The 18,685-nt window shown below is 41.9% G+C and overlaps 1 protein-coding gene across 8 annotated transcripts in view; it reads right to left on the reverse strand.

Annotated features, from left to right (window-relative positions):
- Positions 1–18,685, reverse strand: part of tanc2b (tetratricopeptide repeat, ankyrin repeat and coiled-coil containing 2b) — a 253,028-nt gene that overhangs the window by 5,659 nt on the left and 228,684 nt on the right. For 7 of the 8 annotated variants that reach the window (XM_014179855.2, XM_014179852.2, XM_014179856.2 and 4 more), the window contains 10 exons: positions 16,190–16,426; positions 15,771–15,965; positions 15,433–15,526; positions 10,225–10,358; positions 8,514–8,637; positions 8,104–8,279; positions 4,682–4,814; positions 1,818–1,847; positions 492–583; positions 70–216 (listed from right to left, as the gene is read on the reverse strand). In XM_014179855.2, the coding sequence (XP_014035330.1) occupies positions 70–216; positions 492–583; positions 1,818–1,847; positions 4,682–4,814; positions 8,104–8,279; positions 8,514–8,637; positions 10,225–10,358; positions 15,433–15,526; positions 15,771–15,965; positions 16,190–16,426 (1,362 nt within the window). The remainder of the gene's footprint in view (positions 1–69; positions 217–491; positions 584–1,817; positions 1,848–4,681; positions 4,815–8,103; positions 8,280–8,513; positions 8,638–10,224; positions 10,359–15,432; positions 15,527–15,770; positions 15,966–16,189; positions 16,427–18,685) is intronic. The other variant, XM_014179853.2, reaches the window with a different exon arrangement.

The raw sequence follows: 18,685 nt of genomic DNA on the forward strand, positions 1-18,685 counted from the left end.
GCTCTTGTCAAAAGTAGGGCACAAGGGTGCCATTTGTGATGCATCCATGGTCAGAGCCTGACAACTCACGTTCATTTTTCTCCGACATCGGGACAGATTGAGGAAGATGGATACTTTGAGCTCCCTGAAAGTCTTGAGGTCCTCACTGAAGCCTTCACGGGGGAACTTTTTGAGGGCGTACTGATACCGCTGTGCTGCCTCCTTCACTTTCCCTTTCTTTTGAACACACCGACACACACAACATGTTATTCATACAAGACAGACAACATATAGGTCTTATTGATCATTAAAACAAAAAAAGTTATATAGCACTTGAGGATAAATACATCTGTAAAAGTGTAAAAAAATGTATAATAATCACAGTTTGATTAGATAACATTTTATTTCTTTGATGTATAGATATCTTTTCTTTCTTATACAGTATGTATTAATATTTTTCATCAATAGTTGACTGTCCTTCCTTAGATTCGGATAGGGCCTCCTGATCTCACTTTATAGAAGCTGTCTCCCTCCTCAATCAGCTTGCTCAGTAGGATGATCATGATGTCGGGTTTGGAGGTAGCCATGGCCCACGTGGCTGGACCTGAAGAACACAGGATGAGAAAGAAAGGAGTGAGAGAAGCAGGGAAAGATAAAAGAAAAGGAATGTAGGAGTTGTTTTTGAGTCACAGTAAACACACAACAACTGACAAGAACAACAAACAAAATGGCAGGAATGACAGAGATAGGCAGACGTCTGTCCGCTGCAGAGAAAATTAAGCTATTCTCTTTCTAAAGTCTATTGCTCTATGTAGAGGAGTACACTGTAGGGACAATATCCCAGCCAAACGGGTAGAAATATGAAAGATCGCAAAATACAAAAATGATGCGGCTGGTAAAGACTGAGTCACTCCCAATCTAATTGTCTTACTTCAGGTGGCTTCACTCCTACGCAAGGCTCGTCCCTCAACCGCCAGTCAGTGCAGGTGGAATCATCTCGCTATCTGACGCGAGACAATTAACTTAACTAGGATAGCTCTCTGCAGAAAGCTACACTTGAAACTCATTTACACAGAGACTAGAGAGATGAGGACAAGGTTGGTGGGTTTCTTGCATGACGGAAAGACTCATAGCAGCTAGGCAAGCAGAACACAGTAGAGCTCTGCAGACCAGGGCAAGGGTGAGGCAACGGTAGAGGAAGTAGGTAAGAACAGAACTTCTGACTGGCCTAGCTGACACTGAGGAACGTTTCAGAAGGATGAACAATGCACAGTAGAATCATCTGAACTGTGGATAGTGGAGAAAAGGCATTACAGACGCATGCAGTTCCCCTGGTGATCATTACCAAGTGAAGGTATAAGAGGGGTTCATCATGCATCTGTGAGATGGAAATAAGAAAACTCCTTGATACAATGTAGTAAGCTGGAGGCTGGGCATGCTGTCATATGATAACCAACCGGAATGTGAACATCTACCTCTAAATAAAACCAGTCCAAGTAATAGTTAGGACGGGATTCAATCTGATCGCGGATTATAGGCATTACAGCTTTTAAAGGCAAATTATGACTGAGCCAACATATGCATTGTTTACAGTGAATGGGATCTCCACGAATGCGGGAACATTGCCTTTAAAAGCTGCAATGCCTATAACCCACAATCGGATTGAAAACCGGCCTCAGTGATAATAGTAATACCTGAGTGTTATTTCTCAGTATGGGGTTTGCAGCTAAGCTGGCCTGCTGACACTTAGACCATAACGACACAGAGACAACACAGAAAGAGGAGATAGGGCTGTCAAAATGCCTGCTGGGGTGAGATGTCGACAGCCTTGGGATTACCTCTGGGCCGACTGGGCAGCGTCTGACATCCTGGTACCGCAGAGAGATCAAGGGGGAGGGGGAGAGGTCATGAGCGAGGGAGGAAGTGAGTGTTGGGGGGGGGAGCAGCGGGCCAGAGTAATCAAAGAAGAAAAAACAGAAAAAGGTGCGTGGGAGAGAGAGGACAAGTGAAAAAAAACAGAAAGAGAAAAAGGAGGTGGTGGAAGATGAAGAGTGAGAGAAGGAACAGAAAAAAGCAGCAGTGAGAAGCGGGGGTAAGTGCCCCAGCAGAAGGAAAGAGACACAGGAAGAAAAAAACATGCTGCCAGTGCTAACCACCTGTCGAGAGAGAGATAGAAAGAAAGAAACAGCTATCGATAAAGAAAGAACAAGGGAGAAAGAAAGAAAGAACCAGAGAGCTGAGAGAGAGGAAGAGACAGAGAGACAACATGAAAGAGAAAGAATACAGGAGACACGGTAACAGTAGAATAACAAAGACAGATATAAAGACCTGAGGAGTGACTAGCCAGAGAGAACAGAGAAAAGCTGCAGTACGGTATAGCACCAGGGTGGGGGGGACATACAGTAGCAGTGGGGGTTTAGCTCTCAGCTCAGCTCCAAAGAGACTTCTGGTCAAAAGTACTATAGTACCAGTCAAAAGTTTGGACACACCCACTCATTCAAGGGTTTTTCTTTATTTGAAATATTTTCTACATTGTAGAATAATAATAGCGAAGACACCAAAACTATGAAATAATACATATGGAATCATGTAGTAACCAAAAAAGAGTTAAACAAATCAAAATATTTTATATTTGAGATTCTTCAAATTAGCCACCCGTTGCCTTTGATGACAGCTTTGCACACTCTTGGCATTCTTTCAACCAGCTTAACCTGGAATGCTTTTCCAACAGTCTTGAAGGAGTTCCCACATATGCTGAGCACTTGTTGGCTGCATTTCCTTCACTCTGCGGTCCATCTCATCCCAAACCATTTCACTTGGGTTGAGGTCGGAGGCTCTGATCAGGCCCTACACCCAAACAAGGGCACTCCGTTCATCCACCTCTGGCCTGCTCGCCTCCCTACCTCTGAGGAAGCACAGTTCCCGCTCAGCCCAGTCAAAACTGTTCGCTGCTCTGGCACCCCAATGGTGGAACAAGCTCCCTCACGACGCCAGGACAGCGGAGTCAATCACCACCTTCCGGAGACACCTGAAACCCCACCTCTTCAAGGAATACCTGGGTTAGGATAAGGTAATCCTTCTAACCCCCCCCCCCCTTAAAAGATTTAGATGCACTATTGTAAAGTGGTTGTTCCACTGGATATTATAGGTGAATGCACCAATTTGTAAGTCGCTCTGGATAAGAGCGTCTGCTAAATGACTAAAATGTAAAATGTAAATGATTGTGGAGGCCAGGTCATCTGATGCAGCACTCCATCACTCTCCTTCTTGGTCAAATAGCCCTTACACAGCCTGGAGGTGTGTGATAATGATAGTCCCACTAAGCGCAAACCAGATGGGATGGTGTATTGCTGCAGAATGCTGTGGAAGCCATGCTGGTTAAGTGTGCCTTAAATTCTAAATAAACAGTGTCACCAGCAAAATAAACAGTGTCACCAGCAATGCACCCCCACACCTCCTCCTCCATGCTTCACGGTGGGAAATACATATTTGGAGATCATCCGTTTGCCTACTCTGCGTCTCACAAAGACACGGCGGTTGGAACCAAAATTCTCAAATTTGGACTCATCAGACTAAAGGACAGATTTCTACCACTCTAATGTCCATTGCTCATGTTTCTTGGCCCAAGCAAGTCTTTTCTTCTTATTGGTGTTCTTTAGTAGAGGTTTCTTTGCAGAAATTTGACCATGAAGGCCTGATTCACAGTTAACACCAATGAACTTATCCTTTGCAGCAGAGGTAACTCTGGGTCTTCCTTTCCTGTGGCGGTCCTCATCAGAGCCAGTTTCATCATAGCACTTGATGGTTTTTGAGACTGCACTTGAAGAATCTTTAAAAGTTCTTGAAATTTTCCATATTGACTGACCTTCATGTCTTAATGTAATGATGTAATGTTGTTTGCTCTTTGTTTATTTGAGCTGTTCTTGCCATAATATGGACTTGGTCTTTTACCAAATAGGGCTATCTTCTGTAAACCACCCCTACCTTGTCACAACACAACTGATTGGCTGGCTCAAACGCATTAAGGATGAAAGAAATTCCACAAATTAACTTTTTACAAGGCACACCTGTTAATTGAAATGCATTCCAGGTGACTACCTCATTAAGCTGGTTGAGAGAATGCTAAGAGTGTGCAAAGCTGTCATCAAGGCAAAGGCTGGCTACTTTGAAGAATCTCAAATATAAAATATATTTTGGTTTGTTTAACACTTTTTTGGTTACTACATGATTCCATATGTGTTATTTCATAGTTTGATGTCCACTATTACTCTACAATGTAGAACATAGTAAAAATAAAGAAAAACCCTGGAATGAATGTGTGTGTCCAAACCTTTGACTAGTACTGTATATAAGAAAACAGGTTGCCATTTAGGATGCATATTCTGTATTTCTGTGTCATCCTACTTTATGCATGAATCGTCTTTGTATTGTGTCTCAATATCAGATAGTCAGTCAAATGTAAAATAATAAATAAAACTGTCAACAGTCAAAATATCCTGTTGCACTGTGGAGAGAAATGGGTTATTTGCCAGGAGAGGTATTTCATTCACTGTCTACATACAAGTCCTGTCTGCTTCTCAAATGGCACCATATTCCCCACATAGTGCACTCCCTTTGACCAGGGCCAATTGGGTGCAATTTGGGACAGCCCCTGCCCAAAATCTATTGGCCTTCAGTCTAACACTAAGTCCATTCTCCATACCTATCTTGGCTCCCTTCTTGAGCAGGGCAACCACCACGGAGGTGTTCCTGCAGCCCACGGCCCGGTCCAGAGGACGCATCCCACTGTAGTCCACATGCTCTATCATCGCCCCCTGGTCCACTAGAAACTGGACCTGAGAGGACAGACGGCAGAAGAAGGGAACAGGGGCGAGGAGGAAGAAATGTAGTGATTCAAATTATATTCATTAGAGTAGAATCATAGGATGGTACTACAATTTGGGAGAGTTACTGCTCGCAAAATATACACAAATATAATTATACTTGAACACATCGGGATAGACAAAAGACCTACAATACAAGTGTGTCTCTTTTGTTCCTAATGTTGTCCATCCAAATCAAATCAAACTTTATTTGTCACATGCGCCCGAATAAAACAAGTGTAGACCTTACCGTGAAATGCTTATTAACAATTCCTTAACCAACAGTGCAGTTCAAGAATAGTTAAGAAAATATTTACCAAATAAACTAAAGGTAAAAATTACAAAAAGTAACACAATAACATAACAATATTGAGGCTATATACAGGGGGTACCGGTACCAAGACAGTGTGCGGGGGTACAGGTTAGAGGAAATTTGTACATGTAGGTGGGGGTGAAGTGACTATGCATAGATAATAAACAGCGAGTAGCAGCAGTGTAACAAACAAATGGGGGGGGGGTCAATGTTATAGTCCGGTGGCAATTTTATTAATTTATCAGCAGTCTTATGGCTTGGGGGTAGAAGCTGTTAAGGAGCCTTTTGGTCCTAGACTTGGCGCTCCGGTACAACTTACCGTGCGGAAGCAGAGAGAACAGTCTATCACTTGGGTTACTGGAGTGTCTGACAATTTTATGGGCTTTCCTCTGACACCAGCTTTCCTCTGACACCTGGATTGCAGGAAACTTGGCCCCAGTGATGTACTGGGCCGTACGCACTACCCTCTGTAGCAACATACGGTCAGATGCTGAGCAGTTGCCATACCAGGCGGTGTTGCAACCGGTCAGGATGTTTTATGGTGCAGCTGTAGAACGTTTTGACGATCTGGGGACCCATGCCAGATCTGTTCAGTCTCCTGAGGGGAAAAAGGTGTCGTCGTGCCCTCTTGATGACTGTCTAGGTGTGTTTGAACCATGATAGATCATTGGTGATGTGGACACCAAGGAACTTGAAACTCTCGACCAGCTCCACTACAGAACCGTTGATGTTAATGGGGGCCTGTTCGGCCCGCCTTTTTCTGCAGTCCACCATCAGCTCCTTTGTCTTGCTCACATTGAGGGAGAGGTTGTTATTCTGGCACCATACTGCCAGTTCTCTGACCTCCTCCATATAGGCTGTCTCATCGTTGTCGGTGATCAGGCCTACCACTGTTGTTGTCAGCAAACTTAATGATGGTGTTGGAGTCGTTGGTGAACAGGGAGTACAGGAGGGGACTAAGTACACACCCCTGAGGGGCCCCAGTGTTGAGGATCAGCGTGGCAGACGTATTGTTGCCTACCCTTACCACCTGGGGGCTGCCCATCAGGAAGTCCAGGATCCAGTTGCAGAGGGAGGTGTTTAGTCCCAGGGTCCTTAGCTTAGTGATGAGCTTTGTGCGGACTATGGTGTTGAACGCTGAGCTGTAGTCAATGAACAGCACTCTCACATAGGTGTTCCTTTTGTCCAGGTGGGAAAGGGCAGTGTGGAGTGCGATTGAGGTTGCGTCATCTGTGGATCTGTTGGGGTGGTATGCGAATTGGAGTGGGTCTAGGGTATCCGGGAGGATGCTGTTGATGTGAGCCATGACCAGCCTTTCAAAGCACTTCATGGCTACTGACATGAGTGCTATGCGGTAGTAATCATTTAGGCAGGTTACCTTCACTTCCTTGGGCAAAGGGACTATGGTGGTCTGCTTGAAATATGTAGGTATTACAGACTCAGTCAGGGAGAGGTTGAAAATGTCACTGAAGACACTTGCCAGTTGGTCCGCGCATGCATTGAGTATACGTCCTGGTAATCCATCTGGCCCTGCGGCTTTGTGAATGTTGACCTGTTGAAAGGTCTTGCTCACATCGGCTACCGAGAGCATTATCACACAGTCATCCTGAACAGCTGTTGCTCTCATGCTTGCTTCAGTGTTGCTTGCCTTGAAGCAAGCATAAAAGGCATTTAGCTCGTCTGGTAGGCTCGTGTCACTGGGCAGCTCGTGTCTGGGTTTCCCTTTGTAGTCCGTAATCGTTTTCAAGCCCTGCCACATCCGACGAGCGTCAGAGCCGGTGTAGTAGGATTCAATCTTAATCCTGTATTGACGCTTTGCTTGTTTGATGGTTCGTCTGAGGGCATAGCAGGATTTCTTATAGGCGTCCGGATTAGTGTCCCACTCCTTGAAAGTGGCAGCTCTAGCCTTTAGCTCGATGCGGATGTTACCTGTAATCCATGGTTTCTGGTTGGGATATGTACGTATGGTCACTGTGGGAGCGACGTCGTCGTTGCACTTTTTGATGAAGCCGATGACTGAGGTGATATACTCCTCAATGCCATTGGATGAATCCCGGAACATATTCCAGTCTGTGCTAGCAAAACAGTCCTGTAGCTTAGCATCCGCGTCATCTGACCACTTCCGTATTGAGCGAGTCACTGGTACTTCTTGCTTTAGTTTTTGCTTGTAAGCAGGAATCAGGAGGATAGAATGATGGTAAGATTTGCCAAATGGAGGGCAGGGGAGAGCTTTGTATGCGTCTCTGTGTGTGGAGTAAAGGTGGTCAAGTTTTTTTCCTCTGGTTGCACATGTGAAATGCTGGTAAAAATGTGGTAAAACTGATTTCAGTTTGCCTGCATTAAAGTCCCTGGCCACTAGGAGCGCCGCTTCTGGGTGAGCATTTTCTTGTTTGCTTATGGCCTAGAGTTGGTTGAGTGCAGTCTTAGCGCCAGCATCGGTCTGTGGTGGTAAATAGACGGCTACGATTAATATAGTTGAGAACTCTCTTGGTAGATTGTGTGGTCTACAGCTTATCATAAAGTACTCTACCTCAGGCGAGCAATACCTCGAGACTTCTTTAATATTAGACATCGCGCACCAGCTGTTATTGACAAAAAGACACACACCTCCACCCCTCGTCTTACCAGATGTAGCTTCTCTGTTCTGCCGGTGCATGGAAAATCCCTCCAGCTCTATATTATCCGTGTCGTCGTTCAGCCACGACTCGGTAAAACATAAGATATTACTGTTCTTAATGTCCCGTTGGTAGGATAATCGTAATCGTAGGTCATCAATTTTATTTTCCAATGATTGCATGTTAGCAAGTAGAATTGATGGCAGTGGGAGTTTACTCGCTCGCCTACGGATTCTCAAAAGGCAGCCCAATCTGCGTCCTCTTTTCCTCCGTCTTTCCTTCACGCAAATGACGGGGATCTGGGCCTGTTCCCGGCAGAGCATTATAAACTCACCACCTCTGAGTCCCCGTAGAAGGCAGCCAGGTCGAGGGGCGTGCGTCCGTTCTTATCAGCGTGGTCCGTAGCAGCCCCCCTCTCCACGAGACAGCGCACCACTGGTAGGTGTCCCTTCAGACATGCCCAGCTCAGAGCCGTTAACCCTTCCTTGTCCATTAGAGGTAGGGATGCACCTGGCAGAGGGGTCAGGGGGATCAGAGGGGTCAGGGATTAGAGGTCAGCATTGGGAGTCAAAGGTCAATTGGTAAAATAAAGTACCATCAATGCTTTGGTGATTGTATTTAACAAAGTAATGATGAAAAAAAGTAATTGAGAGTTATATAATTCAAAGGATGAAAGGACAGCAGGTCAAAGACAATGTAAATGACAAGGACATGAGTGGATGTTTTCTTCCTCCTGACTCTCACCCTGTGCCAGTAGGAACTCCACAGTGCCCAGGTGACCCTCTGAGGCAGCCATCATCAGAGGGGTTCGGCTTTGCTTGTCAGCCAGGTTCACGTCTGCTCCGTGAGTAAGGAGCAGGTCCACGATCTGAGAGAGGACAACACTATCGTTACCATCCAGAACACAACTGTTTGTTTTTGTCAACATTGCCGTTCGATCTCTCTTCGTCTGATTTGACTGTTTTACCCATTTCATATGTTCTACATTGTGGAATAATAGTGAAGACATCAAAACTATGAAATAACACATATGGAATCATGTAGTAACCAAAAAAGTGTTAAACAAATCAAAATATATTTTATATTTGAGATTCTTCAAAGTAGCCACCCTTTGCCTTGATGACAGCTTTGCACGCTCTTGGCATTCTCTCAACCAGCTTCATGAGTCACCTGGAATGCATTTCAATTAACAGATGGAGCTTGTTAAAAGTTCATTTGTGGAATTTATTTCCTTCTTAATGCGTTTGAGCCAATCAGTTATGTTGTGACAAGGTAGGGGTGGTATACAGAAGATAGCCCTATTTGGTTAAAAACAAAGTCCATATTATGGCAAGAACAGCTCAAATAAGCAAAGAGAAACGACAGTCCATCATTACTTTATGACATGGGGCGGCAGGTAGCCTAGTGGTTAGAGCGTTGGGCCAGTAACAGAAAGGTTGCTAGATCGAATCCCAGAGGTGACAAGGTAAAAATCTGTTGTTCTGCCCCTGAACAAGACAGTTAACCCACTGTTCCTAGGCCATCATTGTAAATAATAATTTGTTCTTAACTGATTTGCCTAGTTAAATAAAGGTTAAATAAAAATTAAAATGAAGGTCAGGTGACTACCTCATGAAGCTGATTGAGATAATGTTGTCATCAAGGCAAAGTGTGGCTACTTTGAAGAATCTCAAATCTAAAATTTATTTTGATTTGTTTAACAATTTTTTGATTCCATATGTGTTATTTCCTAGTTTTGATGTCTTCACTATTATTCTACATCTAAAATATTCTACATCTAAAATATATTTTGATTTGTTTAACACTTTTTTGGTTACTACATGATTCCATATGTGTTATTTCATAGTTTTGATGTCTTCACTATTATTCTACAATGTAGAAAATATTTTGAATAAAGAAAAACACTTCCATGAGTAAGTGTGTCCAAACTTTTGACTGGTACTGTACACACACACACACACACACTGCTCATCCTAATATTTCTATATTTCTTAATTCTATTATTTTAGATTTGTGTGTATTGTTAGATATTACTGCACTGTTGGAGCTAGGAACACAAGCATTTACCTACACCAGCAATAACATCTGCTAAATATGTATATGCGACCAATACAATTTGATTTGATTTGCGATATGACATGGGTGCACAAAGTAAACAGAATAGTGAGTCAATTTCCACAACAACTAAGAGTGTTGAAGCGCGAGGCTAAACTTCTCAGCTGTTTTGGTCTCATACCTACCACGCTCTAACAGCATGAAGCGAACCCATGCACATGCGCAGATACTGTGTGTGACTGTGTGAGAGCGAAGTCTTGCATCTCGCTCATCGCAATATCTGCGGTGCTGCTCGTAGCAACGTCATTTTTCACAGTCTACAGTACCTTTAATATTAAGTGTTCTGTGTTATGGGCCCTGGTCAAAAGAAGTGCACTATAAAGGGTAAACTCAGCCTCACCTGCCAGTTTCCCTGTCGGACAGCACTGAACAGGGGCACGATGCCTCGTCTGTTGGGTTGAGCCACCGCTGCTCCCTGCTCCAGCAGTAGTCTGCAGACGTCTAGCTTCCCCCGGCCCGCCGCTGCCGTCAGAGCTTCAGGGAGAGGAGATGGACACACAGGGATCAGTCATGTCATCCAACACAAGTATTTAACATTTTTTACACTTGATCATTCTAAGACTGACAGTTATTGTGTGTGAGTCATGCAGATTGTATAGTAAGTGGATGCTAAATGGATGCTAAATGGAGAGTGGGGACAAACAGGGCAGGGATGAGTAACACACAACACAACATACAGGGAGTTATATAGGAGTTATATGTGTTATATATACCACAACATACTCCCCCATAAAGGTATGAGACATGTTAGACATCAAAACAGTGTTTTATAACTCTGACCTCACTACATTTGAACACAAGAGAAGTAGCGAAAGAGGGAGGAGAGAAAGGAGAGAACATGTGTTGTGGGAGTATACAGTCGTGTGCATTTATGCATTTAACTGATTGAGTCATACAAGTATTGTTCCCAACAGGACAGAGAGAGTAAAGGGGCACACAGGGATCAGCCATTTAAAAAATACTTTATCATTATAAGGATTTAACTGACTGAGTCATATTAGTATTGAGAGAGAGAGTCATATTAGTATTGAGAGAGAGAGTCATATTAGTATTGAGAGAGAGAGTCATATTAGTATTGAGAGAGAGAGTCATATTAGTATTGAGAGAGAGAGTCATATTAGTATTGAGAGAGAGAGACAGAGTCATATTAGTATTGAGAGAGAGAGTCATATTAGTATTGAGAGAGAGAGTCATATTAGTATTGAGAGAGAGAGTGAGAGTCATATTAGTATTGAAAGAGAGAGTGAGAGTCATATTAGTATTGAGAGAGAGAGAGTCATATTAGTATTGAGAGAGAGAGAGAGAGTCATATTAGTATTGAGAGAGAGAGTCATATTAGTATTGAGAGAGAGAGTCATATTAGTATTGAGAGAGAGAGTCATATTAGTATTGAGAGAGTCATATAAGTATTGAGAGAGAGAGAGTCATATTAGTATTGAGAGAGAGAGTCATATTAGTATTGAGAGAGAGAGATTGAGAGTCATATTAGTATTGAGAGATTGAGAGTCATATTAGTATTGAGAGAGAGAGAGAGAGAGTCATATAAGTATTGAGAGAGAGAGTCATATTAGTATTGAGAGAGAGAGTCATAAGTATTGAGAGAGAGAGTCATATAAGTATTGAGAGAGAGAGTCATATTAGTATTGAGAGAGAGTCATATTAGTATTGAGAGAGAGAGAGTCATATAAGTATTGAGAGAGAGAGAGAGAGAGTCATATTAGTATTGAGAGAGTCATATTAGTATTGAGAGTGAGAGTCATATTAGTATTGAGAGAGAGAGAGAGAGTCATATTAGTATTGAGAGAGAGAGAGAGAGAGTCATATTAGTATTGAGAGAGAGAGAGAGAGAGTCATATTAGTATTGAAAGAGAGAGAGAGTCATATTAGTATTGAAAGAGAGAGAGAGTCATATTAGTATTGAGAGAGAGAGAGTCATATTAGTATTGAGAGAGAGAGTCATATTAGTATTGAGAGAGAGAGAGTCATATTAGTATTGAGAGAGAGAGTCATATTAGTATTGAGAGAGAGAGTCATATTAGTATTGAGAGAGAGAGTCATATTAGTATTGAGAGAGAGAGTCATATTAGTATTGAGAGAGAGTCATATTAGTATTGAAAGAGAGAGCAAGAGTCATATTAGTATTGAGAGAGAGAGAGAGTCATATTAGTATTGAGAGAGAGAGTGAGAGTCATATTAGTATTGAGAGAGAGAGAGTCATATTAGTATTGAGAGAGAGAGAGAGAGTCATATTAGTATTGAAAGAGAGAGAGAGTCATATTAGTATTGAGAGAGAGAGAGTCATATTAGTATTGAGAGAGAGAGTCATATTAGTATTGAGAGAGAGAGTCATATTAGTATTGAGAGAGAGAGAGTCATATTAGTATTGAGAGAGAGAGAGTCATATTAGTATTGAGAGAGAGAGAGTCATATTAGTATTGAGAGAGAGAGTCATATTAGTATTGAGAGAGAGAGTCATATTAGTATTGAAAGAGAGAGAGAGTCATATTAGTATTGAGAGAGAGAGTGAGAGTCATATTAGTATTGAGAGAGAGAGAGTCATATTAGTATTGAGAGAGAGAGTCATATTAGTATTGAGAGAGAGAGTCATATTAGTATTGAGAGTGAGAGTCATATTAGTATTGAGAGAGAGAGAGAGAGTCATATTAGTATTGAGAGAGAGAGAGAGTCATATTAGTATTGAAAGAGAGAGAGTCATATTAGTATTGAGAGAGAGAATCATATTAGTATTGAGAGAGAGAGTCATATTAGTATTGAGAGAGAGAGAATCATATTAGTATTGAGAGAGAGAGTCATATTAGTATTGAGAGAGAGATAGTCATATTAGTATTGAGAGAGAATCATATTAGTATTGAGAGAGAGTCATATTAGTATTGAAAGAGAGAGCAAGAGTCATATTAGTATTGAGAGAGAGAATCATATTAGTATTGAGAGAGAGAATCATATTAGTATTGAGAGAGAGAGTCATATTAGTATTGAGAGAGAGAGTCATATTAGTATTGAGAGAGAGAGTCATATTAGTATTGAGAGAGAGAGAGTCATATTAGTATTGAGAGAGAGTCATATTAGTATTGAGAGAGAGAATCATATTAGTATTGAGAGAGAGAGTCATATTAGTATTGAGAGAGAGTCATATTAGTATTGAGAGAGAGTCATATTAGTATTGAGAGAGAGAGAGTCATATAAGTATTGAGAGAGAGAGAGAGTCATATTAGTATTGAGAGAGTCATATTAGTATTGAGAGTGAGAGTCATATTAGTATTGAGAGAGAGAGAGAGAGTCATATTAGTATTGAGAGAGAGAGAGAGAGAGTCATATTAGTATTGAGAGAGAGAGAGAGAGAGTCATATTAGTATTGAGAGAGAGAGAGAGAGTCATATTAGTATTGAAAGAGAGAGAGAGTCATATTAGTATTGAGAGAGAGAGAGTCATATTAGTATTGAGAGAGAGAGTCATATTAGTATTGAGAGAGAGAGTCATATTAGTATTGAGAGAGAGAGAGTCATATTAGTATTGAGAGAGAGAGTCATATTAGTATTGAGAGAGAGAGTCATATTAGTATTGAGAGAGAGAGTCATATTAGTATTGAGAGAGAGTCATATTAGTATTGAAAGAGAGAGCAAGAGTCATATTAGTATTGAGAGAGAGAGAGAGTCATATTAGTATTGAGAGAGAGAGTGAGAGTCATATTAGTATTGAGAGAGAGAGAGTCATATTAGTATTGAGAGAGAGAGAGAGAGTCATATTAGTATTGAGAGAGAGAGAGTCATATTAGTATTGAGAGAGAGAGAGTCATATTAGTATTGAGAGAGAGAGTCATATTAGTATTGAGAGAGAGAGTCATATTAGTATTGAGAGAGAGTCATATTAGTATTGAGAGAGAGAGAGTCATATTAGTATTGAGAGAGAGAGAGTCATATTAGTATTGAGAGAGAGAGTCATATTAGTATTGAGAGAGAGAGTCATATTAGTATTGAAAAGAGAGAGAGTCATATTAGTATTGAGAGAGAGAGTGAGAGTCATATTAGTATTGAGAGAGAGAGAGTCATATTAGTATTGAGAGAGAGAGTCATATTAGTATTGAGAGAGAGAGTCATATTAGTATTGAGAGTGAGAGTCATATTAGTATTGAGAGAGAGAGAGAGAGTCATATTAGTATTGAGAGAGAGAGAGAGTCATATTAGTATTGAAAGAGAGAGAGTCATATTAGTATTGAGAGAGAGAATCATATTAGTATTGAGAGAGAGAGTCATATTGGTATTGAGAGAGAGAGAATCATATTAGTATTGAGAGAGAGAGTCATATTAGTATTGAGAGAGAGATAGTCATATTAGTATTGAGAGAGAATCATATTAGTATTGAGAGAGAGTCATATTAGTATTGAAAGAGAGAGCAAGAGTCATATTAGTATTGAGAGAGAGAATCATATTAGTATTGAGAGAGAGAATCATATTAGTATTGAGAGAGAGAGTCATATTAGTATTGAGAGAGAGAGTCATATTAGTATTGAGAGAGAGAGTCATATTAGTATTGAGAGAGAGAGAGTCATATTAGTATTGAGAGAGAGAATCATATTAGTATTGAGAGAGAGTCATATTAGTATTGAGAGAGAGAATCATATTAGTATTGAGAGAGAGTCATATTAGTATTGAGAGAGAGTCATATTAGTATTGAGAGAGAGTCATATTAGTATTGAGAGAGAGAGTCATATTAGTATTGAGAGTGAGAGTCATATTAGTATTGAGAGTGAGTGTCATATTAATATTGAGAGAGAGTCATATTAGTATTGAGAGAGAGTCATATTAGTATTGAGAGAGAGTCATATTAGTATTGAGAGAGAGAGTCATATTAGTATTGAGAGAGAGAGAGAATCGGCTCTAACAGTAATAGCTTGATTTTTCTCAATCTTTCCAGTCCTCATGTGGGAACCGCATAGTCATTGTTGAGCACCCCAGAGCAGACCCCCCCCTCTCTCTCTAAGACTAGCTCTGAGCTCTGCCCTGCCCTGTCTGTCTGTGCTCCAATGACACCACTGCACTGTCTGTCTGACATCAGCCAGTGTCTGTTTGGCGCAGCAGCAGCAGAAACAGCAGAGCAAATCTCTCTATTTCATATCCGCACTGCAGCCCTCGCTCTATGGGTCTGCTCAAAACCCTCTGTCATGACTTGTCTGATTTAAGACAATTTATTAACATGTTTTATCTAAGTGTAGTGATCTAAAAACCCTGTGATAAACAAGTACAACAAGACAGCAAGCATCACTTCCTATGTCTAAGCAAGCAATCATGACATCCATCCATGTTTTGGTGGCCGCTACAACTCATCTTTAGCCCAGACTAAGCATCGGCTTAGAGTTCAAGTGTCAAACCTAAAGCCACTGACACCTAATGATTCTACCTAAGGAAACAGCACTGTAAAAATGGACAGGGTAAAACAAAATAGTTTCCTGGGTTGAAAACAATCTCCACAAGGCTGCGGACTATATCTGAAGACCTTTTTAAAAAGCATATGACGAGAGGCCTTGGCATACCTGTCTCTCCCCACAGGGTGTCGAAGTTGTTAATCTGAGCACGTTCCACCTCCTCCTCATCCTTCTCTGGCAGGTCCAGCAGGTAGGACACAATCTGGTGGAAATAATGATACACATTACACCTCCCAAAAAAATCACTAGTGTGAGTGGCATGCAATACTAGTAGGACCGCATAGGGATAAACAATGAATTGCTGTCCAGTCCACACACTGCAGGGAAATTACCCAGACTAAAAAATCTAATATATATTCTCAGCTCTACAAAACTGTCAGCTGAGTAAGTGAGGTCCACATATTTCACAAAATATCCCAGGTAAGGAGATTTGCCGGGAGGTCTACCTCTGTGTATCCCATGCTAGCTGCAGCGATGAGGGCTTGCTGGATGGCATGGCTTTTGCTGAAGGCTCCTTGCTGCTGCTGTTGTGGTTGTCCCATGGCCCAGTCCCACTGGATAAGGAACTTGACCATCTCCATGTGGCCCCTGAGAGCTGCGTGCACCACGGCACACTGACCATTCTTATCCAGATGGTCCACCTGTTGATGGACACACACACACACACACACACACACACACACACACACACACACACACACACACACACACACACACACACACACACACACACACACACACACACACACACACACACACACACACACACACACACAAAGATGTCAATCCCCATTCGTCCATAGAACATATCCATAGATAGAGATGAATCTACAAACACACATTGCGCCCTCTCTCCCCCTCTCACCTTGGCTCTCCTGCGACACAGTGTGTTGACTATAGCCATGTGTCCTCCAGAGGCAGCGTAGCCCAGTGGGGTGAGACCGCTCTCTGAGGGCTGGTCTACAGAGGCTCCGTATTCCAACAGCAGGCCCACCATGTCGATGTAACCCAGGTGGGCATGCACACACAGCACCGGGGCGTTGTTCAAAACCTCTGTACGGTAGTTCACGTTGGCACCACCGAGCATCAGCAACCGGCTCACCTGGACACAGACAGATTTCACACAGTGTTAGACACAGAGAAAAACAACTGTAGCAAAAGTCGAGTTTAATTCAGGCGAGTTGGTTGGCCCCCTGTCAGAGGGAGAGCTGAAACCCTGATGAAGGCAGCATAGCTGTCCAAACGCTGGTATCTACGGAGCCATGAGTGTGAGGCTTTTGTTTTCAAATGGAAAGCAGTACCTTGATGTTAAGAGGGAAAAGCTGCAGTGTTGTAGTACTCAAGTCCGGTCTGGAGACCACATATTCAGTGAATCGGTCTTGTCTCGGTGTCGGTTACATTCGTACTCGGTCGTGACTCTGTCTAAGACAGTGAGGACTCGTAATTTCTTCCCGAGACCAGCAGAGTAAAAAACGTATAATTATCAGCTTCCATTCAGTCACTGCTTCGCCAGGCCAAATATATCCACTCCTTTCTTAAAACATAAATACAGTATCTTAACAGCCTTTATATCTATAGACCTTCAGTGTGTGACAGGTTAGTACAGTGGTGAACCTATAGGTCTTCAGTGTGTGACAGGTTAGTACAGTGGTGAACCTATAGGTCTTCAGTGTGTGACAGGTTAGTACAGTGGTGAACCTATAGGTCTTCAGTGTGTGACAGGTTAGTACAGTGGTGAACCTATAGATCTTCAGTGTGTGACAGGTTTGTGATTCTGAAAGGACAGCAACCATAATACCAGCGCACTCATGTAGGAGGGTGCACTTCTTGTAAAACACAAAGGGCCAGTAGTGTACTGGAGGCTATACGCAGGTGTAAGCCGTATACCCAGGTTTTTTTCAGTGGGCATTGTGTATACTGACTTCTTAATCCATACTGATGCGTATCAAAGTAGTGTAGTGAAGGTATACGATTTATGTAGTACAATAGAGAAATCATGCACAAAGTAGCCTACACAATCGCAAAGCACGTGAAATATATTCACATGTGAGCAGCACACAACCTAGTTTCAGAAGAATATAATCTGCAGGCAGCAAGAGTGTGCAGTTCTCAGCTGGTTTTGGCATGGAGCAGCTCACAGAAGAATGACATAGGTAGCCAGTAGGGTAGGAAAGACATTTCAATTTATGATATCTAACAGGAAACGCTAACTAAGACAACAATGGGTATGCAAACCAGGTATTGAAAAAGTTTAGTCCGAAGTGTTGGTTAGTAGTTTGTGATATGCAATTGTCATCATGTGCAGTTTGCATCAGGGGCGTAGACATGGAAGGGCCTGTGTGGACGAAGGCCAACCCACTGGGGAGCCAGGCCCTGTCAGGCCCACCCAATCAGATTGATGTGGTTTAAACATTGTTGTGGACTTAGACCATCACATTTTTGTATTTTTTCTATTTAAAAAAAACTATGATTTTGAGAGTGAAAATCTGAAAAATCTATAGGAAAACTAATTAAAAAAAACTGGAAAACATAGGATTTTTCACACAGGGTGACTTTCCTTCGCTGGGCGGGTCGTTTGGGAACTTTTGGGGAATTTCTTTTTACCCACTTCTCCAGGCACCACTACACCACTGCATAGGGCCGATGGAAAGACAATCACACACAGCATGATGTTAAAGGATAAGCTGTCCATAAATTCAGACATAATAAGCCAGTAGGTCCCACATGCAAAAGGACTCCAGTGGTGTTTGCATATTTGCAGAAATCCATTCAGGTGTATTTTGTGGCTTTTGGCGAATGTGTTCTATGGCTTGTTTGTATAAAAGCCTACTGTAGCTCTGATTGGCTATAGCGCACCAGTCTGTGTAGACTCCGGTTCTGGACAAGACAGTTGTTTTTATTCAGTTTAATTTACTGCAGTGTCTATTCATTGTCCAAATGCACACTATATTGCTATAGAATTTTCACAAATGCCTTAGTATATATAATTCCCAAACATTCTAAGAATTTATGAAAATGTGAAAATGACCATATCTAAGTGGTAGCTTGTCAGAACTATTTTAAAAAGTGTCATTCTTCCTGGGTGTGCTAGACCGTGGGAAAATTACTGCTCGCTATTGCGCAGTGACCTGTTGGCCTTCAAGAAGGCAGAAGTTGCCATACGTTTTTGTAAAATCGGTCCCACCCATTAAGTAAAAATGTGATTGGTTGATTCCACTGTCACTCCAAAATGTTGCCCTAATACAGTTGAATGGCAGATGCCGTTATCTAGCTTCTGATGACCTAGCCAATAGCTGACTTAGCTAGCTAGATTTATCTCCCCAGAGACTAGCAAAGAAAAATCCTGATAGGATATTTTTTT

The sequence above is a fragment of the Salmo salar genome, chromosome ssa28 (assembly GCF_905237065.1).
Source record: "Salmo salar chromosome ssa28, Ssal_v3.1, whole genome shotgun sequence".
In the NCBI taxonomy this organism is placed as follows: domain Eukaryota; kingdom Metazoa; phylum Chordata; class Actinopteri; order Salmoniformes; family Salmonidae; genus Salmo; species Salmo salar.